This window comes from Scardinius erythrophthalmus, assembly GCF_964197995.2.
Source record: "Scardinius erythrophthalmus genome assembly, chromosome: 18".
Taxonomy (NCBI): domain Eukaryota; kingdom Metazoa; phylum Chordata; class Actinopteri; order Cypriniformes; family Leuciscidae; genus Scardinius; species Scardinius erythrophthalmus.
In genome coordinates, this window is record NC_138238.1 from 31,283,690 (window position 1) to 31,308,187 (window position 24,498).

General features: G+C 36.9%; 2 protein-coding genes across 2 annotated transcripts; both read right to left on the minus strand.

Moving 5' to 3' along the window:
- Positions 1 to 221: 221 nt before the first annotated feature.
- On the minus strand, positions 222 to 16,191 carry kcnh6b (potassium voltage-gated channel, subfamily H (eag-related), member 6b; the record flags this gene model as incomplete). Its single annotated transcript, XM_081391957.1, has 12 exons — positions 222 to 1,592; positions 2,747 to 2,954; positions 4,005 to 4,179; positions 5,639 to 5,917; positions 6,240 to 6,336; positions 7,449 to 7,642; positions 7,732 to 7,984; positions 8,096 to 8,295; positions 12,283 to 12,679; positions 13,153 to 13,578; positions 14,679 to 14,860; positions 16,176 to 16,191. 12 exons carry the CDS (start codon positions 16,189 to 16,191, stop codon positions 1,323 to 1,325), a joined length of 2,697 nt encoding a protein of 898 aa, XP_081248083.1. The 3' UTR covers positions 222 to 1,322.
- Positions 16,192 to 19,716: 3,525 nt separating this feature from the next.
- On the minus strand, positions 19,717 to 24,252 carry taco1 (translational activator of mitochondrially encoded cytochrome c oxidase I). Its single transcript, XM_081392370.1, has 5 exons — positions 23,700 to 24,252; positions 23,397 to 23,503; positions 22,237 to 22,367; positions 21,864 to 22,026; positions 19,717 to 20,610 (listed from the first exon to the last, which is right to left on the minus strand). Exons 1-5 carry the CDS (start codon positions 23,914 to 23,916, stop codon positions 20,401 to 20,403), a joined length of 828 nt encoding a protein of 275 aa, XP_081248496.1. The 5' UTR covers positions 23,917 to 24,252; the 3' UTR covers positions 19,717 to 20,400.
- Between the last annotated feature and the right edge of the window lie 246 nt (positions 24,253 to 24,498).

Below are 24,498 nucleotides of genomic sequence, written 5' to 3' on the forward strand. Positions count from 1 at the left end.
ATCCTCCCTAATTACTTTTTAAAAGAATCTCAGGCTGTAATGAAATCATCTGAGAGAATGTTAGCGGAGACACAAAGACATACAGTAAGAGTTTTGAATTTTGATTTCATTTTTGGTCACTATCTCATATTTCTATTTATGTTTCATAGCTAAACTGGAGCTGAAAGCTGCTTAAGTTACTGCGGGAGGAATATTTGGAATACAATACGCTGTTTTTATTTGACGTTACTGGTTTTATTGTTGCAGCATGTTTATCATGATTAATCTCCAAATGGTGTGGTCAGGTCAGGTCAGGTAGATCATAAACTGTGTTTTCCATTTTCAACATATATTCTTTTCCAGCATTAAAATAGTTGCATTTTTAATATGAATTAAAAAAAATGATTTTATTTTAAAGTAGCCTATAAAAATAGGGTCTCAGATGTTAAGCTGTTTGAAACACTGATTTTCTCCAAATGATGTGAATCTAGAACAGAGATCGACTGATATATTGATTTACCCAGATTTTTGATAGTTACACTTAGCAAGAACAATAACTTGGCATTTTTTATTTTATTTTTTATTATCCGATCAGCCAATATATATCTGGTGGCCGGTCTTCAAACAACTATCCCAAGAATTATAATTTTTATTGAACATTGTTTTAATTACATAAAGTAAATACACAGAATATACAGAGTTCAATCCCAGTCATACAGAGACATTCTTTGGTTAGGTCTTTCCAAAGGTTTGTCGACAAGTGTTTCCTGAGTCACACTGCCTGAAAAACATGACATTGATGTCCGTGTACAACAAAAAGATTTTTCTCAAAAAGGTCGCCTTTTTTAACGCTAAAAGAGGGTTTGCACTGGCTCAAGCTGTTAGTAAATCTGGCCCATTGAATAGTGAACACACACACACACAAGCCACAAACCATGGACACACACACACAACTGCTCAAAGGCACCTCAGTCATTTCCTGCCGGTATTGAGAATCGAACCCGCAGCTTTCAGGTTACCAGTCTGACTCTTTAAACGACTGAGGTTTGAGATGCTACTCACAACTGTGGCTTATGTTGGATTTTGTCCATTAGTGTTTCTTGTGCTTTTGTACTCTGCTGAAAGTACCAGTTTGAGTTGTCATGCTAGTTACTAGTGCTAGTTTGGAGCTGTCCTATCTGGTGGGCAGCAATATTTAGTTAACCAAGATGATGGAACCGCATGGTCTTCCTAGCATCCACAATACAACATAAACTGGTGACATCAGCAGGGATTTTATCGATTGAGTTTTGATGTGTGCTCATTGTTCTGTAATGAAAGCTGATTGATGGCGTGTTGTGATTTTAGCTGACTGGCAAGGAAGGATCAGACATGTGTTTTTGAATGTCTTCTGGGTGTGATGAAGTGTCCAGGTTGCCAGGCAACGAGGGGAAGCGGAGAGACGCACAGAGCCGCGGTGCATCTATAAAAATGGGCTTTAGCGCTGGAGTTGAAACAGCATTCGTTTCTAGTTTATCAGGTTCACAGTCATCTGACGCAGCTCCCATGTGAACGCCACTGGACAGAGAACCCTGGGAATTTGACTTGAACATGGATTCTGGCTGGGTTGAACTCTGGAAACACAGTTTTAAAGATTGTTCATTCTTGTAAAGAAAAAAACACACAACGTTTACTTCAGCTTGTCATTAGCTTACTGTGGATATTGCTTAGCTAAAGGTTAGTATTTAGGATCAGGATGGTTTTGGAACAACACGGAGGTGTGAGTAAGAGAGGGAAGGAGAATTTTAAACATTCAGATCAGGGAAAATGAAAAGTTCTGAGTAATTAACCCTTGTGAATGATGCAAACAGAGTTCAATTTTCCTGTACAGCAGCTCTAAAAAGAAAATGGTGTCATTGTTCAGTTGAAGAACTATGTTGATACAGTTCCGTTGTAAAGAACATTAGTTATTAGTTCAATTATTAGTTAAATTCGCCTATAGAAATTAGTTAAATTCGGCTATAAAGCAGCTCTGCAAAAACAGTGATGGACGATGACTCTGAACTGACTTCAGCTAATCAATGAAACCATTTTCTTTTTAGAGCTGCCGTACAGCCGAATTAAACTCTGTTTGCATCACTGAAACATTGCCCTGTTACTGTAAAGCTGCTTTGAAACAATCTGTATTGTATAAAACGCAAAAAGACTTGTGAAAAAGTAGTACACTTGAACATACTTTTAAAAGTATGTAATAGTATAATTAATTACTTAAGTGGCCATTAATATTGTATCATCTGCAAGTACAGTTATTTCTTTTTTAAATATACTTATTAAAGGGATAGTTCACCCAAAAATGAAAATGCTGTCATCATTTACTCACCCTCATGTTGTTCCAAACCTGTATGATTTCCTTTCTTCTGCTGAACACAAAAGAAGGTTGGTAATTAAACAGTTGCTGGTCCCCATTGACATTCATAGTATTTTTTTTTCCTACTATGGAAATCAATGGGGTCCATCAGTCGTTTGTTTACCGACTTTCTTCAAAATATCATCTTTTGTGTTCAGCAGAAGAAAGGAAGTCATACAGGTTTGGAACAACATGAGGGTGAGTAAATGAGGACAGCATTTTCATTTTTGGGTGAACTATCCCTTTAAGGCATGAAGTAAACAAACAGTGGACATTCAATACAATTAAGCACACTTCATTTTCACAAGGGAAGTCTGGCATTGAGAAAAAAAAAAAAAAAAAATTATATTTATATATATATATATTGGATGGCACTTTTACCTGAATGGTAGTGCTTCTACTGTCCAGTTGAATATTTGTAATGGGGAACATGCTGTGAAGTACCGGTGCGCTGCTTCCATACAGTGTCGTGGGGTCTGGAATGTGGTTGTCAGGTAAAACAGAGCTATATGCTGGAGGCACGGGTGCAATCTGTCTCTGGAGAAGCTGAAGAATCACATTGATGTCTGCTGTCATTCTGGTCTCTAGCCTAAGAGAAAGGGAGCAGAAAACTGCATTTGCTGGACATCTTGCCTTAAACCATTCAAATATCATGTTTTGTGACACGTGAGAATCAGTGGCGAGAACCAAGAGCTTGACAGCCCCTGGTCGATGTATGCGTCAATGTAACAAAGAGAGCGGTTTGGGGCTTGGCTACTGTAGCAGGCTGAGCCAGAGGGTGTTTAGTCGCTGTGGGACCATGGCTGATGCACAGGAAAATGTAACCCCTCCGGTTCTACTCGCACTGCTCCAAGCGGGATTCGAAGTTCAAGTGGCGCTAGTGCACCACTTGAAGCCAGGCGAGTGAGGTTTTACCGGCACGGCTCTTACTACAAAAAGACATTCAGCTTCGGTAAGAGAAATGCAAGCCAAAAATCGCTGTATTTACACCTTTAAAGTACAGGTCATGAACACGTCAAAGTGAACGGGGCATTGTGATGCTACACGCTACAATGGATGTTTCAGTACTATACAGCATCATCATACACCCATACAGAAAGACAAATGTACCAGTTTATAATGCATAGTTTGATGTGTCCAGTGTAGACAGCCTCAAAACATTTTGGTGCATCATATTAAAAAATGTGCCCGGTGCAGATACATTGGTTCCCAGATAGCAGACATTTTCTAAACGTCTATTTGACATCTGACAGGAAACGTCCTATAGACGTATCGGAGATGAGCAAACACTCTAAAAATACGTCTTCCAGATGTAAACACGCACATCAAATAGATGACTCCATGATGTACGCGTGCTGTCAGGGTTGGGTTTATTATAAGCGAGACGGTCACGTTCGGTTAACAGAGTGTTAAGTCTACTCAATTGCTTACTCATGACACAGCAACACAGCTAAAAGTATTCCTAATATGTTGGAGCTTTTATTGAAACCTGTTGAGACATGCCTTCAGAAGCACCGTTAGAGCTTTGTTTGACTTGGCCACGTGCAAGCTTTATTTCTGTAATTCCGCTAAGTGCCACTAGTGTTGCAGAAACTACGTACTTCAGCCTTAACTTGTTCCTATAAGATGCATCTCATACCTCATAAGCTGAGTCTGCAGGAGCTCCAGTCTGGAGTCAAGTTCACTGGGATGATGATCTGCAAAGAGTGGTGGAGGACATGAGGTCCAGGCAGAGGGGAGGCACTGAGACATTTCAGCAAAATGAGCTGCCTGGTGGTCAGTCCAGTAATGGTACAATCCAGATGGAGGAGGAGCTTGTGTTAGGAGGAGATATTGAATATTAACAAATCCAACAATTCAAGAAAAACATTCATATTTACAATATGTCATTTCAAGTTCAAGTTTGAGAGATTTTAAGGGTGCAGTAATTTTTCAACTGTGAAAATGTTTAGCACTAAAATAGTCAATGACCTAAAATGACCCCAAATTCTTCAATAAATTCCTGCAGTGATGACGTATTTTTGAAGGCAAACCCGGAATAATTTTTTTATGATGGACGAAAGTTTCGGAGGCTGTGTGTAAGCGTGATTGACACAACGTGAGGTCGTGTTTATTTTTTAAAGTGCAAAAAATTCGGACGAGAATTTCGGACTCAGTGTGCAAGGACCTTTAGCATCACCCTCGTTCCCTTGATAAAAACCCAATAGGATTTTTCCATCGGCTTTTGGATTATTGCAGAAAATAAGCTCTGTGATAACCAAAGTTTATGATACTTACACATTTTATTCATCATAATAATCTTCACAAATGAAGCCTAAATAGAATGTCCAGAAACAAAAAACTAAACCTATGCTTTAAACAAACTACACCACGCTCGCACGACTTTAACTAGTGAGTAGATGAGTTTTCCTGTTCGGCATGATGACGTTTAATGTCCCAAACAACCTCTGTAGACTGTAGTCCTACTTAACCACTTGTTAGCAACCGCCTTTTTCAAGACAAGTAAAAACTTTAAAAAAATCACAAGGGAGTATTACTGTATTTTATGTCATAGAATAAGACTTGAGCTTCTAATATCTTGAGCTTCTGTTAACCACAGAGCTTATTCGTGACCCTGGACCACAAAACCAGTCAAATGGGTCAATTTTTTGAAATTGAGATTTATACATAATCTGCAAGCTGAATAAATTAGCTTTCCATGGACGCATGGTTTGTTAGGATAGGACAATATTTGGTCGAGATACAACTATTTGAATATCTGAAATCTGAGGGTGCAAAAAAATCGAAACATTGAGAAAATCACTTTCAAATTTGTCCATTTATGTTCACGATTGTGCTGCATTCACTCACAAAAAGAAATGTTTCATATATGTGCGGTAGGAAATTTACAAAATATCTTGATGGAATATGATCCTTACTTAAAATCCTAATGATTTTTGGCATATAAGAAAAATCGATAATTTTGACCCATACAATGTATTGTTGGCTATTGCCACAAATATACCTGTGCAACTTATGACTGGTTTTGTGATCCAGGGTCACATTTCAGGCATTTAACCAAAACCCCATTCCAAAAATCCACTGACTTCAAGAAAATGAAACTGGACGTGCTAAAATGCTAACCCGTTTCCGGGTTTTGGCCTACAAATATATGTCATCCCTACAGCACTCTATGGTTTGGCTTCAAGACCCAGATTTTACATTTTTGTAATGCTGTATCCACACCTTTAAGATATCAGCATAAATTCAAATAAATATTGTATGTATACCCACCCAACTGCCCCATATCCATGCCGGGCTCTCTGCTGATCCCAGAGGCACCACTCGCTGGTATTAGTCTCACAACAGGAGAGGGGTAGTCCAGATGGTCTGCCTCAGAGGTATACAGCTCACAATGGCTGATGGGAGACTTGCTGAGGCTTTCACTGGACTGCAATGTGGAGCTTGCACAGCTGCACAGCTCCTCCCAGTGCATGTGAGCAGTTAGAGAATGGTGATGACCCAGCGCCGAACACGTCCGAGATGGGTAAGAGTCATTCTGGTCCATTCCATCTAGAGTAGCAAGACAAGAGCAATAAAAAAAAAGAAAAAAAGAAGGTACTTTTACAATCTATTTGCTTTTTACACAATCTACAAAATTATTCTCATCTTCTGACTTCTGTTGATAGTCAAATGTCTGGCTCTAAAATGAGGGTAGATGTGAATTGTGGACTGTGGTGAACTGTGAATTAAATTATTCTGAAATCTGTCAAGTTTTAGTTTGTTTGCTACAGTTAAAACATTTTTACTTTGTAAATGTAGACTTCTGGACACAACTTCACAATATTAAGTCTCAATGGGTATTTTAGAGTTTGTTTGTGAGTGTTCTACTCACCTGGCCGGTTGCGCCTGTCTATTGAGTTTTGTCTGTGTCGTATTTGGCTTTCATGGTAACCGCAGTCCAAATTTTCACTTTCCATCATCTGTTCAGCCTGGTTACATACCAATTAAAACAATGATTACTGTACAGAGAGGATTTTTCTCAATGTTTTAGATTAATTTATATTATATAAATAATGTGTTATGTGTTGTGGAAAAAGCACAGTTTAGCATACTTTTCAAAAGCGTTATTATTACAGAAATAATATACTATACTGTAAAAGGATAGACTTAAGTGCGAAATTAATGTGATGTTTTAGGACAGTTACCATAATTGCATGTTAATTGTAATTAAATCAAAATGCTTTATAGTTTAAATGTATATTAAATGCAATTAGCTGAACTATAGAGTGCTTTTTCACTCAAGTAAGACTAAATTACATCTTTATGGCCTGGTTTCACAGACAGGGCTTCGATTAAAAAACAATACTGATGTGCATCTTGAGACAAAACAGTGTCACTGAAATATTTTAAGACATGCCAGTACAAGTTGCTTTTGGTTAAAACAGTTAAAACATGCATTTTAGTCTGGGACTAGCTTAAGCCTTGTCTGTGAAACCGGGCTTGTAATTTACTTTTATTGGCTTTGAAATATGGTAATGTAATCTCTATTGGAACTTAGTATTGTATGTCATGTATTTAAATATATTTGTAATTGCACATTTGTAATGAAGATGCAATGTAATACATTTAAAATGTATTAACTTTAAAAGTTTAATAAAATAAAACACTAAAAGATTATTAACACAAGACTTAAAAGTGAGCTAAAAAAAAACAGTCATGAAAGTAGTGTACTCTAAGCAAACATGCACATTCAGAAATATTACGCGGACTTCTTTTTCACAAGGCATATAAAATAATTAAAATAATTGTGCTTATTATTTCAGTCATAAAAATGACTTCAAATCCATCACACATACTGTAAAGAAATCGTTTAGAAAATTGGTTTGAATCCATCCTATATAAATTCATTCATTAACTGTGAATGCTAGTGTTTATAATATATATCTACTTTTGTGAGATTTTTTTTATTAACATGAATTAATCCAATTATAATTATTTCCTTGGAAGATAAATGTTTATGCTTTATGTTTTTTTTTACCTCAGTATTTAATAACTGTGTATAAATATGTATAAATGTGTTTGGGACGTTGAGTTTACATACGTCTCGTAGGTTAAAGGTGATTTCTAGTTTCCTCCAAAAGCTCTCTCCAAAAGCAGGGTACATGTCCAGCACCTCTATAAGGTCGTCTCTTTGGATACGGTGAAGGTCACAGTAGGTAAGTGCAGTAACATCAGCATTACAGCGACCAGGATCTGCATACAGATTTATGGGCTCGCCAAAGATGTCGTTCTTTCCTGTACATGAAATAGGAAGTCGTTTTTATTATGTCTCAAACCACCAATGGATCAGAAAGCTGTTTGCTCAGGTGTAATATAAATCTCACCCAGTATGGCCAGCACAGTGTTATGTTGCGACACTTGAATGGAACCCCGGGAGATGAAGTGGAGAGCTTTGAGCATGTCTCCGTGATGATAGAGTGTGTCTCCAGGTGGGGAGTGGGTGGTTTTGAAGTGCATGGCGAGAGCTCTCAGACACGCTTTACTTGCCCCACGAAACGCTTTACAGCTCTGCAGCAGACTACGATTCAGATGCAGGCAAATGTCAGCTTGCAAACACTCTGGAAAACCTCTCAGGACCTATAATTAGAAAATAAGCGGTATGATTGGGTTTTTATTATATAGATTAACCTATACAGGAGTAGACAACAATGATATTTGGGTTATTGATTGCAGATCAGTGTAACCTACTCCATTCATATTAATGCCGTTGGTGTAGGACCAGGCATGTTGGAAATATTCTTCCAGTCGCTGCCTCAGATCTCCAGGTATCTGATGGAAGCGGATGAACTCTTTAACCCGCAGCAACTGAGTGTGATAGCGTGTCGTTCCAGAATAAAGCCTCTGAATTATTGCTGAGACATTCCCAAATATGCTGGCATACATGAGAGCTAAAACAAAAAGTCAATAGGAGAATATTAAATCAACAGTGCCAATTTTTTTTTACAGTAAGCAAAGGTAAGTTATAAGGGTTATTAAAGGTGCATTAAGCAATTTCTGAAAAATGCTGTTGAAAATTTAAATCAACACCCAAACAAACTATTTAGTGAATATTTGCTAGATGTCTGTTATGTGTGTGTGCTGAAAAAAATATTATGTTTGTACAATGTACATAGTACTGGCAGTGAAAATAGGAGAAAAAAATGGATCGGACTGAACAAAACACTCTTGTAGCCAATTGTGTTCCTGATGGGGAAGGAGAAAGAGTGAGTAAGTGGGACATTTCTAAGGCTGTGTTTAAAGGCCCATTGAAATGTCTTGAAACGTGCAGGATTATTCAATGTGGTGACGTAATTTTCACTGAAAAAGGAAGATAGGGCAGGACATATCTATCAGATCCTCTCCTTTTTTAAAATAGCCAATAGTGTTTTGTTTATATTACAGCTCGACCAGAGCCATTGAGCTCGATAAAGCCACAGTTTCCTCCTAACATCCAACAGTTTTCCAACTAATCTCCTACATATCGCTTTAAAATATAACATTCTGCGCAGAATTCAAATGGGTCCGATGCATTTTGTAGTCTGTGCCGACTCGCGCAAATGATCTGCTCTGCGCTATTATGTCTCTGGACTTGAGCAAACTGTGTGGGCACTGTGGCGTTTCACGTGACACTAACGTAAAACCAGACTTCATTCGTCCCAATGGAAAGCATATTTAGGGGCCGTTCACACAGAATGCGTTGTTGCCTTGAAAAATGCCAGACACAGGCAGTGGGGAAAACCACAAGGTCTTAATCATTCCCTATACCCTATATAGTGCACTATGTGCCATTCACCATGTAAATAATAGTAAATGTGTGAATTTTAGCTGCAGCTTCAGTGTCTATTTGGTGGCGTGACGCTGTAGATTCTAGAGAGCCTTTGATTGGACAGAAAATCTGATGAGAAGCAGAAGTGCAGCGTGATGTCACCGAAACCATATTGGCGGAAGTGAGAGACTGTAAGTTTAGAATGTTCTTCTAAATGCAAATTTTGTCATTGTTTTGGAGCACAGTAGCTTATAGATAACAGTAAGACTAACATATTCATACCAAAAGCCAAAAAACTTCAAGATACTTAAAAGACTTTAAGTAAAAAAATGTATACCCTTCTCTCTGTCTCGTACATCAGAGTACATTATTGCTTCCGATGCACGAGTGCTCACTACTGGCGGAACCCTTGCAATGTGTTTAAATGGAACACTCTAAGCTCTTGGAATCTGCTATGGAGCCGATTTATTATTTACAGTTTTTTTTTGTTTTTTTTTCATAATAATTTGTTTTACTCATCATTCTATAGGCCTCTATGTATGCTTGGGCTGTTGAAGTAAATTAAAAAAAATGACACAAACAAAAATGAAAACAATACAATAACTATATCAGTCAGCTTAAGGTAGCTACAAGTATTATGCTCTTAAATGTCAAAATAACTCCAATATCATACACTAGAATTGTGTGGAGTGGGGGTAAGCGTGATTTGCTGACGTCACAATTATGTTGCATTGTCTTCTATGGATCTGCCTGAAGTGTACGTCGAGTAGCTCCCTCTGTCAAAATCGAGGGGTCGAGTGTCTGTCCAAATAAACTTATCTCACCCACTTGACGAAGATGAAGGCACTTCAAAACGGCAAAGGGGATTCCCCCGAGGGAGTGCTTAGGGAAGTTTGTGATTGTATGTGTAAAAGTGGAGTTCAATGCAACCAAAAAAAGAAAGATGGCTAAGATATTCCAAATGAGGATAAGGTCAGTGTGGCGAGCAGGACGAGGCTGAGGGCCGTGGGAGAACGGCGCGAGGCCGGTGGCGTGATTGCTAATGAGCGACACCTGTGAGACGCACCGGTCTCGTATCTCTCACGGAGGAGCGACGACAGTGGAGATCGAGAAAGGCCAGGCCTGGATTTTATTTGTGTTTTGTTATATGTGACAGCAGTCGTCCGTGAGGGGCTGCTGCTGTCTTTTACTTTCATTTTGTATTAGTTTTATTTTTGATATTAAAGCAACACTAAGGAACTTTTCCTCTTCGGTCCCCCTACAAGTTGGAAGCGGAATTTTCCATTACCGCTGTCGTAAATAATTTTGCCACCCGCAGTCTACCGTCGCACGCACGCTCTCTGTTTATCCAGCACCGGCTTTGGAATGAACAAAGTCCACAGACAAGGTAGAGTATGTTGCATGATTTCATGAAAGTATGATGTATTTCGACATCAGAAACAAAGAAAAACTAAATAATGACTATTGTAACGCTTGACGTAAAGCAAGTCAAATTTGTAGTTTTCTTATGTCTCATTCGAACTACAGAAACGCGACCCGGTTTGGCAAACTTGCATAGTGTGGTTATATCAGATATAGGGCCGTAAATTGAATGCAGAAGTGCCGTTCACCCTGTTACGAGTTGATGAACCACTGATACGATTTTGGAAACATTATTTTAAGGTAAAAAATGTTCCTTAGTGTTGCTTTAAAGTTTGTTGAATGTTCGCCGGTTCCCGCCTCCTCCTTCCCACAACATCTAACTGCGTTTAAGTCAGTTATAACTGGAAAAATTAATGGTTACAATTAGGCAAGAGCTAGGACCCGCGTTAAAATTGGAAAAGCTTTCCGGTGCTGGAGGGACGTTAGAGAGTGGGAAGGCCTGAAAATGGATGCTGAGGTTTCTTTGGTTTCTTTCTTTGTTTCAGCTTGATATGAGTAATATTGTTTTTTGCTGTTTCACGTAACTAAGATCCAGTATGCGGTTGATGTTGAATCACAGCTGATTCATCCATACTTAAGCGAGCTGGCTGATGTGCCAGCTGTAGTTGCCTGTGTTGCATAGCGTGTTCGTTATTTTTGGGGGCGGAGCAATGAAGGTAGGGTTGTGTTTCTTTTGAGTAGGGGTGTGTTTGCTTGGGTGTCGATTTCAAATATCAACAGTGTTTCTCAGAAATTGCTTACTGCAACTTTAAAACTGAAACTAAAAGTAAAACCATAACCATCTGGTATAGCATTTGCCAACGTCATATACATTCCCACTGTGCTTAAAATCTAAAGGACTAATGGAGCCTTCACGTGCTATGGAAAAGATGATATTTTCCACTTGTGAACTGGTATTTACCAGTGTGTTGTGTTCAAGTGCTTTTGTTGTCGTAATGTAGTACCCGCAAGGTCTGTGTCAGTAGAGTATCTTTTTTATCTTTACAAAAAAAAAAAAAAAAAAAACATAAATGTGTTGCTTTCTGATGATTAAAACATAATTAAAAAAATAAAACATTACATAAAATGATTAAATATGAACCAAGGAAATTGCGGCGAAGTCAAAGGTCAAAGGTTATCTCATCTCGGCAACTCGTGCATCAAAATATTCTACGAGCTGCCAAGTGGAAAATACCACTTGAGTTCATGTGCATTTTCCACATCGGCTTTTGGTATTTACCATAATAACCATAGCACGTGAAGGCTCCATAACACTCAAAATAGCAAGTGTTTCAATATTTTACTGACAGATGAAAACTGTCAATCTTTTAAGAGAACTGTTCAGATTCCCCATAACTCTGGTTACACACTTACAAAATAAGGTTCCAAAAGCAGCAGCAATGTCATTAAAAAAAACATTTTGGGTTCCCAAAAGAACCTTTCAAGGAACAGGTCTTACAAGATCCATTTTTTTTCTTAGTGTGAAGAACTTTTTTTATAATCTGTAGAACTTGTGCAATGGAAAGGTTCCATGAATGTTTAAGCTTCTTCATGGAACCAAATATGCCAATAAAGACCTTTTGTAGAGTGTAGTTCACCAACATTAGCTTTTTAGGTCTAAATGTTACTAGCCAAGTAGTCTAAAGAAGGGATTGAAGTAGTGTTCAGGACAGTGGGACAGAAATGGCATATTTCAGTGTGAAATAAAAAGCTTTTTACAGTTACTTACAGCCAATGAGCATGACACAGATTGAGAAAATCTTCTCAGAGTTGGTGTTTGGAGAGACGTTCCCAAAGCCCACACTGGTCAGACTACTGATGGTGAAATAGAGTGCAGTGATGTATTTATCCTGATTGGAGGGTCCTGAGCTGGCATCGCTGTCGTTGTAAAGCTTTCCCAGTTGATCAGCCAGGTTATCAAGCCAACCTGTCTTCATGTAAGGCCTCTCCACATGGCCAATGGCATACCAGATACAAGCCAACCAATGAGCAATCAGCAAAAAGGTGCACATGAGCAAAAAGAGGACCGCAGCTCCATACTCTGAGTATCGATCTAATTTTCTGGCCACACGGACCAACCGCAGCAGACGAGCTGTCTTCAACAGGCCAATGAGAGTGGCTGTCGTCTGCAAATTGGATGATGGGAGGTCAAAGAAAAAATAGTGAGCATCATGACACAAATAGTGAGTCCCAGTCTGATATCCCTTGTGAAACCGAAATACTTTTAAAATGAGTGCCTATTATAGAAATAATATACTTTAAAAGAAGTTAATTGCAAACTGAATGCAATGTTTTCAGGGCGTTGAGTTGAAATTTAGTTTGTTTAATATATATTTAGCTTGTAAATGTAATATTGAATAATACACTACTGTTAATCTGACTTAGGTCAGATACAGATGCCCTTCCCATAGGCGGATCTCTTGTTTTGAATGATGTTGATATAAAGGTAACTGCTTTGAAATATCCCTTATACATTTATATCTACTGTTTTCTAGATTTATTCTACGAAATGCTTCTTAAAAAGATAACAAAACACATCACTGTGTCTTATCGGTATCACAAATAAGACACAAATAAAACATTCAGTAGAAGTTCATACCTCATCTGATCCAGATCTGAAGAAGAGCAAATCAAATGGAATTGCGGCCACCATGTCAATGAGAAACCAGCCTTTGATATAATGGATAGCGATGCGCTTGGGATGGGTCACCACCTCGTTATTATGATTCACGTACGTCGTCCTGAAGGTAATCACAATGTCTATGATGAACAGAATGTCCACTATCCCGTCTACAACATTTAAAGGGTTACAGGTGTAACCACAGGTGTGTCTCCTCTCCTCCTCGAGCTCATTGAGGAGGAAAGCAGCAGAGTACGGAGTAAAGACCGCTGTGTAGAGCACTAGCAGGAGGATGATCCAGTCCCACATGGCTTTAAAAGGACTGTAGTGCAACATGATCCACTTGTGGACGTCTGGAGCCTGGAGCTTGTACTCGGGCAAGACATCAGCACCAAGAGACAGTACCTGCGCATGGAAAGAGATCATCAGTTTTAGCAAGAAAGTCTTAACAAATTGAAGTCAGGTGCTATTGCTCAAAGCTAAACAAGAAATAATAAGATGGGATTTCATTGAGCCTAAGCTGATGTTCTAAAATGAATATTTTGGGTTTAATGCAAGCTCAACTTATAGTCATTTTTTATGGAATATTAGTGTTTATCATAAATTATTTATTTATCCATGCATGTCATTATTTATTTATAATTTATTTTTATTCATGTGCCCTTGTAACCTTTAATCAAATTAACATCTTGCAGCATCATCTTTTTCTCTTTTTTGATGATGTGTTTACTGGCGTGAGGCTGGGAAAACCTGTCACTCAAATGAAATCGACCAATAGCAAACCACAACCATCCAACAATCCATTCAATTCCCGATGCACAAAATCAAGTCCCATCCTAAATTTTTTCTCGTTCGAGAAGCCGTTTCACTCAGATATATGTCCAAACTTGACAGCTTGTCTCTGTCAGCTTGGTCATTTGTGGTGTTCGGCTCTAGGCTTTGTAATGCTGCTTTGGAAAAATCTGTTTTGTAAACTAAACAGTGGTGTATCCAATGGGCATAAAAACAGAGTGAAATGATATGTGAATAACATGGATGTAGAAGCACCAAAGGTTTGTGTTCTCTTTGGAAATAGAAAGAGCAAATGAAGGGAGAATTAGGGGAAAAAGCACTCCGAATTTGGGCAGACTGATACATTAAGGTTTCGTTAAATAATCTAAACAATATGTGGTGTGAGACCTTATATCTTCAACTACATGATGATACTCTACAGTTTTGGAACAGGGGCCACAGGGGTTATGGATTTTTGCCATGGCAAAGAGCCATTTCTCTTGCACTAAAGGTTCATGTGTCTGTCCTAACGATCTTTCCACGAGTGGTTTTTGGCCACATTGTTTTCCATGTGCCAAGTGCTTTTATTATTCAGACATTAACTATCAAGTGCTCGACTATTTTGATGTGAGAGGATCTGAATATGTACAGCAGCACAATAGCCAGAAGTTTTTACAAAAACAGTTTCAATATCTTCATCTAAGATATAAAGCAAGCCCAACAATGCATCCTACCTGCGTGAACTTCTCTGTCACGTACTGTGTGCGCTCCTTCACCTTTGGCGTAACAAGCTCAATGTTGCAGTTTGCCGTGGCGTGATTGGATCGACGCAAGTTTAGATTGAATGAAGGGAATCGGTTTAAAGCTTTCATCCGTTCAGAGCTGGAGGTAGAGTTCCACAAACTTGTCTTCAAGCCTTTATGATAAAAGAAAAAAAAATGGATTGAATTGAGAGCAGTGATTTAATGGATGACATTTTACTAAACAGAAAATACAGTCATTTTATTTATGAATTATTTAAAAATGTTTTATAAATATCAGTTAAATATATTGAATTTATATTATATACAATATACAATTCAAAGAAAGATAATGCCCCCAATATTACATTTTGATACATACATTTTATATAAAGAACTATATTAAAATGTTAAAATGAGTTCGGTCAGGAGACAAAATGAGTTCACATTTGTTTAATTTAAGTATCAACTTTGTCTCAGATATTTCCTCAGAAATCTCTTGGGAGAAAAAAACAGTACAGTCAACACTCGAGTCAATTGCTGATATTCAGGTGTAGTATATTAATGTAGATAGCGTGGCTCAGATAATGATCTTGGAAGGATTTGATGAGATGCTAGATGTTCTTAGAAAATCTAAGCACATGTTAAAAAATGATTAAGAACATCTGAAGCACAACAGAATATGAGATTAGTCTTTTTCTCAGGAAGAACATCTGAGAAGCAGGAGACTACATTTGCACTTTTAATTTCATTGGTGTCAAGAAAAAACATTTAAGATATTAAGGAGATCTCTTAGTGATTTTTATTTTCTATAGATATGAAATGACCTATAGCCACATTATAAAAAGAACCAGGCTACTCCTCTTAACAAAAGAAAATCTACTTACTACTATTTTGTAACCAGAGTAGTTGCGGTTTGTCCCAAATAGTGTTAACTTCACATTAAATAATAATAGAACAATAATATCATCTACTCATGAAAGCAAATTCTGTATCAGAAATTCCTGGTATCCAGAGAAGTAGCTTCATGTGAACATCCATCCAGAAAAATGAGCAAAATCACATCTTAAACAGTTTTTTGAGATTTTCTTTTTTTTCTTTCTTCTTTTTTTATATCCCGTTCTGGTGCAATTAATGTTCCTCCTGTAGTCTTGTTCTAAACCAGCTCTCCTGATGTTCTGATGCAAATCTGTGCCTAAATGAAAGTGTCTGTTGCTTTTATTAATCAATTATTATGTCCATTTATTGGAATGACAAGCAGATTTTCTATTTGTGGTCATCATGTTAATGATTTAGTTTTTCTTTTCTTTTCTTTTTTTTCCTCTGAGTTTTCAAAACATACCTAAAATCAGTTGTAAATCCTTCAAAGAAACTGTGTCTTCACGAGTGGAAGCTCCTCCTACGTCACTGTTGGTGTCTCCGTTCTACATCTGACCTTAACTGAGAGACACTCCACTGTACAGTAAAGTTATATAATAAACTCTCTCTTACCGTGGAAGTGTTGCATTTTGTCAGTTCTCGCTGTTACCCGCCAGGGCAATCCGTTACAGACCCAGCTTCATATGGGACATAATCCACATGCCCTTCCTGTACAAGAACATTGAAATCTCTGATAGGGTCGTCCTCTCGTGACTCGACCCAGAACATCGACAAACAAACCCTCACATGGACAAAAACCTGTCAGTGTGAACCAGTTAGCTGCATGTTGCAGCAGCGGCTCTGTTGAATCAACAGAGTGTTTTTGCCTTCAGGACCAACCTCTTACCAGAAAAAAATGAATATGCGAATGGGAAGAGACTCGGTGTTGGATCAATATTCACATCACATATAGATTGAACTCTAGGCCTTTGATGGGGCTTTACATTGACCTATTGATAATTCATCATTATTCAATCACTAAAGACAGGAAGTGGCCTTGATTAGTGAAACTGACTGGCCATGATTTGGGTTGTGCACAGGACGCCAAGTCTGTATTACTACTGTATATGCATATTTATTGCTATATTCATAGTTATGTCTGATAATGAGGTCCCAAACGAAGGCCATTAATTATGACACAAAGTCTAATATCTTCATAGATGGAAGTACTTAAGTTTCGTTCAAGTTATCCAGGGAATTTCGTATTTATGACATCTGGTGTGTCACTTAAGTCGGACTCGGAGCACAATCACAATGAATATTTTCTACAAAACTTTTAACTCTACTTTTACAAAATGATGAATAAAGAATCTCTATGTTTTCGGTGTTATGAAGGTGCTTTAAATTGAATCGTAATTGTACAATACTGTCGTATTTTGTACATGTAACTTAGATAGTTTTATTTTAAATTAAACAAAGTATAATTTCATTAATTTCAACTAATTTACCATTAATACACATCCTATTGCATCCCCCATATTTTCTCACTGCCACGGTTCCAACGTAATTACAACATTGTGGTGCCTATCATGTGTTTTCAACTCGCAAATACAATCTCTCCGACATGACTTGAACACACCATTACCATTTAAAACACAGCCTGTATGTTTTTTTAATAAGGAGCAATATATGGCCTCTGGATTTGAATTTTATATATAAAAAATAATAATTCTAACCTTATCAAAAACACAAAATTAAAAATTTAATTATCATCAAATACAAAAGTTGCTGAAAATATTGAGGGCTTTGAGCCAGAGGGGCGTAAGTGGCATTTTGGGCGAATATGAGTTCTTGATATCAAAATAAAGGTCTTGATGAGCTCTATCCAATGGTGCCAAAATACCTATCTGAGATCAAACTGTATTGAATAAAGCAACAAAACAATAAAGACCTAACACAAAAGTGTGAGTAATGTTTGGAGCCAGAAGGGCGCAAGTCCACTTACTCTGAAAAATACATGTAGGACCCACATTTTTGATCAGAGCCAGGGTGTCTACTCACCCTGTGCAGCAATGGGAGTATTCCTCACACATACGCAGAGTTTTACAATGCTCTGACAGTGGACAGTGAGTAGAACTAAAAAAAAACTAGTGAACAGAAAAGCAAATAAGACGCGACATGATTCTTTGGATGTGGCCAATGAATAGACTCAGAGTAATTGAAATGGTTGAACAAATAAGAAAAGTGAAATGAGTAAAAAGAACACAAGAGAACTGCCAATTGTATAGAGTATTTGAAAAAAAATGAATGAATGTAATGAAATTAATTGAACAACTCATGAATTGCCAATCAGAAGTGTGTTTAGCAAGTTCAGTGACTTTTATTACTGTTCAGCAGATGCTCAGAATGGAAAAGTGAAATGAGAAAAAATAAATAAATTAATGAGTTAAATGAAAATTAATTACTTGTTAAAGGTGTTATTCAAATGTTAATTACTCAATCAATTCCCCTTTTGACCAATTATTTTCTGCATTGTTCAGCAGATACGCCCAATATGTCCATAGAAGACTTGGACATGTTTGGTGCCAAAAAGGCTTATCTGACGTTTTTTGACATATTTTTTTATTTTAATTTTGACATTGTGTTAATATGCCATAAGTTTATTACTCAAATACTCATGCATGTAAGTATGCCTGTGGTTGCAATGTTTGTGGTTTAAGGTTAATAATACAGGTGATTGAAGTGTGGTCAAAATTTTGTTTTGTCTCTCCTGTAAAGTTTGTCAAAAGCCACTTACGCCCCTCTGGCTCCAAGCCCATGCGCTCTGCTAGAATACATTTGAAATAATTGTCTGATTCCAGTGTTATAGGTTTTGATGTCATTTCAAAACACGTGGTGTCAGGTTTTGGAATTATTTGGATTTTTTCCCCATTAGCTCATCAAAAACCAATTCATAGTAGTAATACATCCAACAACATTCATCTCTGAAACAGCGAATACAGATATTAATACAGTGTCTTTGCTGAGGTACTAAACCCATAACTATACAGGCCAAGAATATTAAGAAAACTATCAAATGTTTAAATGAGAAATTCAGCCCGAATTTTAAATATCTGGGGCAGTTTTTTTTTTCACTTTCATTCACTGTCATTTTTGCCCCAAGCCACGATTAATTCCTGACCCTGATTCTCACTGTTCAATAAACATTTGCATAGAGCAGCTTTGTTTTTCCTTTTTTCTCAGATTCTGGGAAAAAGTCATTGCAAGTTGCCTTTCTAGCTCTTTTTATACAGAACTGATTTTCAAAAATACAGTAAATTATTTTCCGATATTCAATTGTGATTGGTGTCTAATCTTAACTTATAACAAAAGTTTTATGATCACAACATTCAGTTTATAATGCTACTCAAAATGATGCACATCTGTGCAGGGCCGGCCCGAGGCATAAGCGAACTAAGCGGCTGCTTGGGGCCCCCTCGCCACCAGGGGGCCCCCCAAGCGAGTTTTTTTTTTTTTTACATATTAATTAACTTAAACAAAAGACATAAATGAATGAATGGATTAATAATTCAAGACAAGAAAATTCTGATTTCATGATCAGTACTGCCTACAACTGGTGCAGTGACTGCCAGTGTTTGAGTCATGCGCATAACCTTGCGTGCACAGACAATTCGTGCGAAAAGTCATGGTAATGTTAAGCCATGTCACAAAAATTTGATTTGATCAATGATTTATCCTTTAAGTTTAATGATATTCAGAACAGAACAAGGATAAAAAATAACTATAAACAAGCCAAAACGAATTAATTTAAAGCGAAAGTGAAAGCGGCGTTGGGCTCACGTATCTCTCTCATTAGAATCAAAATGTTTAAACATTCGCGATGGATTTGGATGGCAAACTATTCTTTATTATAGGCTTCTTTGTACTTCACCCACGTTCCAATATCGAAGAAAAAAATAATTCTCTTCACATGCGCAAAAATGTGCTTGAAATCCAATCGAGGGAAAAAATCATTCTCTTCACATGCGCAAAAATGTGCTTGGAAACATCACAGTGGAGTGGTGCTTACGCTGCGCAGCGCTGAATGGTACGAATTAGGCTACTACTGACTATTTAAACAGAGCAGTGTAATTTTTATATGTTAGGTTGACTATTTTTTTTATTATATTTTATTACGGCTATAACGAACAGGCTGCGATATCATTGCAATGCTATGTTGTGTGTGTGTGTGTCTGTCTGTGTGTGTGTGTGTGTGTGTGTGTGTGTGTGAGGCGCGGACGCGATCGAACAGTGGAAACATAAAAACATACTCCGTCATGTTCACACAAGACATCATTCAAACTGCAAAGTGTTGCAAAACGTTGGAGGATATTTTGCAAATTATAATATATGTTTTGTGACAATTTGTTTTCAGAAGTTTCAAAGAGTTAGTAAAAGAGTAAAGAAAAAGTTAAAACATTTTTATTTAAGTATATCTATTTTTTATTAAGTATTTATTTTGTATTGATACATAACCTCATTGTATTAATTTATAATGTAACATTATAGAGTGACATTGTGTCAATAATCATCAAGCAAAGCACAGGTGACTCCGCGTGTTGGGAGGGGGCCCCCAAATCAAATTCTGCTTAGGGCCCCCAAAAGGCTCGGGCCGGCACTGCATCTGTGACTAATATGTCGTCTTTATTGCCATGATGAAGATATATCAACAAGGTCAATCAAGCATTTAATCATCACACAATAAATCCAAGTAAAGTCCAATCAAATTTGGCCAAGCAGGTCATTTTGTTCCAGTTGCTCTTAAGGCATGTAGATCATTAATTAGTCCATCTATCTGTGACTTACAGTACAGTGAACACTAGTTCTGTGCGTGGATGTTATCCCATACCCGGACCACATCAGGGCAGTCATTGACAGCCTCCAGCAGGGAGAACGCTGTCTCTAGCTGAGTCTGAGTCAGGATAGAGGGTGTGTGAGGAACAAACTCCAGTCCGGATGACAGTGTGCGAATGCCCAGACTTTCCAGAGCATTCCGCACAGCCTTCATTGACGTCATGTCACAGACAAACTGAAAGGGACAGATGGTTATTAATAATTGAGACAATTTCTCCTGATAAATTCTACACAATCCTCTAATTACTGGCAATATGTAAACAGGAGGTATACAGTATAACGTCACTGAAATAAAAATCTCTGAATATACAAATTAGTTCCGGCCTCCAGTCAATGGGTCAGCTGTAGTAAACCACTCTACACAATGGCAAGTGGAAATATTGGTTTGAACCAGAAACTGATTCAGAAGAAGAAGAGGAAGAGTGAATTATACAGGGTTGTCTATGTATCAGATGTATCAGAATGGTAATGCGTATTATGTATCGATCTCTACAACGTCAGACACATAACAGTAATGATTAGCCTTTTGCTAGACTACATTAACAGCTAATAATGTGTTTCTAATGTTACACATTCTCCACATTCACCATCTCAAAGTCAGTCAGCTGCCTTCTAAAAAATCAGCATCCTTAGAAACACTTTGAACATCATAGAAATTCAGTAGAGAAAGGCATAATAGTTAATCACAACATCGTAACATCATATACATAATTCATCAGCTATATTGCTATATGTACCCTATTTTTCCTGTCCCTTCTTAAAGGTGTTCTTGTGCTTCACTGTGGAAAAGCAGTTTCAAGCTGTGTTTTTGAGACTTTCTTTGGTTCACTGCAGTTTTAAGGAGAAAATACTCAGCAATGGTGTTGACTTATGAATTTGCACATGATTTGTCACCCCATAGACATAAATAATGTTAAAAACTTGATTTTCACCACAGGGGGTCTTTGGTAATCAATGTATAAAATGCCACAAATAGCGATTTGTATTTAATTTTCAAATCGTATAATATTTAATTGACCTGGCGTCAATATAATGATCAAATTTAGTTTTTATAAATTTATATGAAAAGAATGTGTTGGAAATTTTTGTGATTTAAAAGCAAAAATAAAATCTTACTTGATGGCTGTTTATTATTTTGACAGTATTATTGTTCAAAATCATTGTTTCTTGACTGATCAGATTTAATTAAACCATGCATTCCACATTTATCATAGTCAATTTGTTATAAAACTACAACTTCCTTTGTTTTGTGACTGTTGTGAATTAATAAATGATCAAACTCCTCTTCCTGTAAATCCAATTTAAACTTCCATCCTTTTGGAACATGTTTGCCTAGGAAATTCAAATTCACACTAATGAATTTGAAGGCAGATTTAAATGCTTAAATTCTGTATTTTGTACAATCCAGTTGAGAGAGAGTGCTCAGACCTGTAGTATGGGTCTCTCCTCTTCATCCTCTGTCTCCTGCACATCTTCAGCTCCCGCCTCAATGGCCAGTTCTAGAGCTTTCTCAGAGGAGATCCCATCTCTGGATGCTGCCACAATACCTTTCCTGTCAAAATTACGGCGCGCTCCTTCACACAGCGCCCCGCTGTGGACAAACAGTGAAAAGTGCTGTTGATTTGTCTCAAGATGCACATCAGTAATGTTTTTTTCTAAGGCATGTTTATAAAAGCTAGTTTAATGTCCTTATTGAACTAAGGCCTAATTGTGGCTTAATCAAAGCCCGGTCTGTAAAACTACACATATATACCATACATCTACTTATATCTTATTATCTACACAACTCATCATTACTAACCCATGTTTCGTCATGATACGTTTGAGTTCACCGTGGGATCGTGTGTTGTTGTCAGTCAAAACCTCAATGAGTAGCGTGCACCCGCCCGGTCCTGTGGCCTCATAAAGACACTGTACTCCTGGTTTTGACTTCTATTATACATTAAAAAAGACAAAAGAGTTGCAGTTAATGCTAACATTTCATCAATGCATGATTAACTGAATAGAAAATTTTTGAAAAAGAAATTTTTGAAAGATTTTATTTTCTAGCGATTGCTTTATGGAAACAAACAGAACGGTATCTAGGTGAGTTAAATAACTGTTTTCCTTTTTTAATATATTTTTAAAATGCAATTTATTGCTCTGATGGCAACGTTGAGTTTTCAGCATCCTTACTCCAGTCTTCAATCTCACGTGATCCTTCAGAAATCATTCTTATTTGCTGATTTGGTTCTAAAGAAACATTTAATATTATTATCAATGTTGAAAACTATTTTTGCTGCCTAATACATATAACCAGAATACATATTCCCCCCAGGATTATTTTTTGAATACAATGTTTAAATGAATAGCCTAGCATTTAAAATATAAATCTATTGTAACATTATAAATGTCTTTACTGACTTTTTTTGTTCAATTTAATGCGTCCTTGCTGAATAAAAGTATACATTTCTTTTCTTAAAAAAAAAAAAAAGTACTTACCACAAACCTTTGAATGGTACTGTAGCACAGTTTACACAAAAATGTTAAACAGCAAAAATTGTTTTCAACATTGATAATAATCAGAAAAGTTCCTTGAGCAACAAATCAGAATATTAGAATGATTTCTGAAGGATCACGTGACACTGAAGACTGGATTAATTATGCTGAAAATTCAGCTTTGATCACAGGAATCAATGACATTTTAAAATATATTCAAATTGTAGACTCTATTATTTCACACATTACTGTTTTTACTGTATTATCATCAAATAAATGCAGCATACATGTAGAATCTTATATACTATGTTATATATATAAACACAAATTCAAGCATGCATTGGCAAAAAATTAACTATGAGGGTGAAAACCTACATTTCTTAATCATGATATATATATATATATATATATATATATATATATATATATATATATATAAAGAAATGTATATAGTATTATTTAGAATGGTAAAATCTGCCTTACAGCTCCTTTTATAGCTCCTTCTACGGTGGCTTTCGGAAGATTCTTGTTCCGACACTGCTCTAGAAGTTGTGCCAATGCAACATTAAATTCTGGATTGGGTCCTCCCTCTGAAACACAAGCACAGGGTCATCTCAGCATTGTGATTAGTGATTATACCAGGGTCATCTGTATACCAGGGTCATTATAATGTTCTTTACATGGTTTAAAAAAAAAACACTTAAGAATACCATGGTATTACAGTACTTGTTGGTTAGTGGCAGATTGGATAATGGCCATTTTTTTAGTAAAATCTAATGCATTCACCTCTGACTGCAATCCTAATCATCATGGTGAACTTAGCAATCATACGGGCTCGAGCAGCATCTTTGGGTATTTTAATGTCCTTCACTTTGGACCATTTGTTGTGTCCTGCCCAGAGCACAGGGCTCGAGTGCAGAGCTCTAACGTTAGCTGGACACTGACAGGCTCTCTGAACCGCTGAAGACACTCTCACTGTCAGTCTGAAAGCGCTCAGCATCATGTCTCCTAACACTGTCCTTCCTTCTCTACACAGAAGTAACTTGTGTGTCCAAAATCAAATGACTTTGGTCGAACTTTAAAATGTCATGCTGTAAGGCTTCAAGGCTCTTGAGCTTCAAGCCTTCAACATGCACGCTTTAACCATATAACGTTACTATTTAAAAAAAAAAACGGATAGTTTAAATAACGGTCATTCAATATATTCCGTGCTCGTTATTAGCGAAAATAAACTAAATGGTAACATAAAATTACGCCATAGCTCTTGTCTTTTGCAGGGCTAATTTATCCCACACGAGCCCAAGAGAAAGCAACACTGCAAGCGTCATTACCGGTGAACAAACTAATGCCAAAATAAAAGTCCTTAAGTGCGCTCCTATGGATCGTTCTCAAATTTTGAATGTGTTTAGAATTATTTTTATGTACATTTTTTTAGTAATATATTTCACTTCACATTCTACAATTGAAAGTTACAATTGTATAATATAATATAATATAATATAATATAATATAATATAATATAATATAATATAATATAATATAATATAATATAATATAATATAATATAATATAATATCATATAATA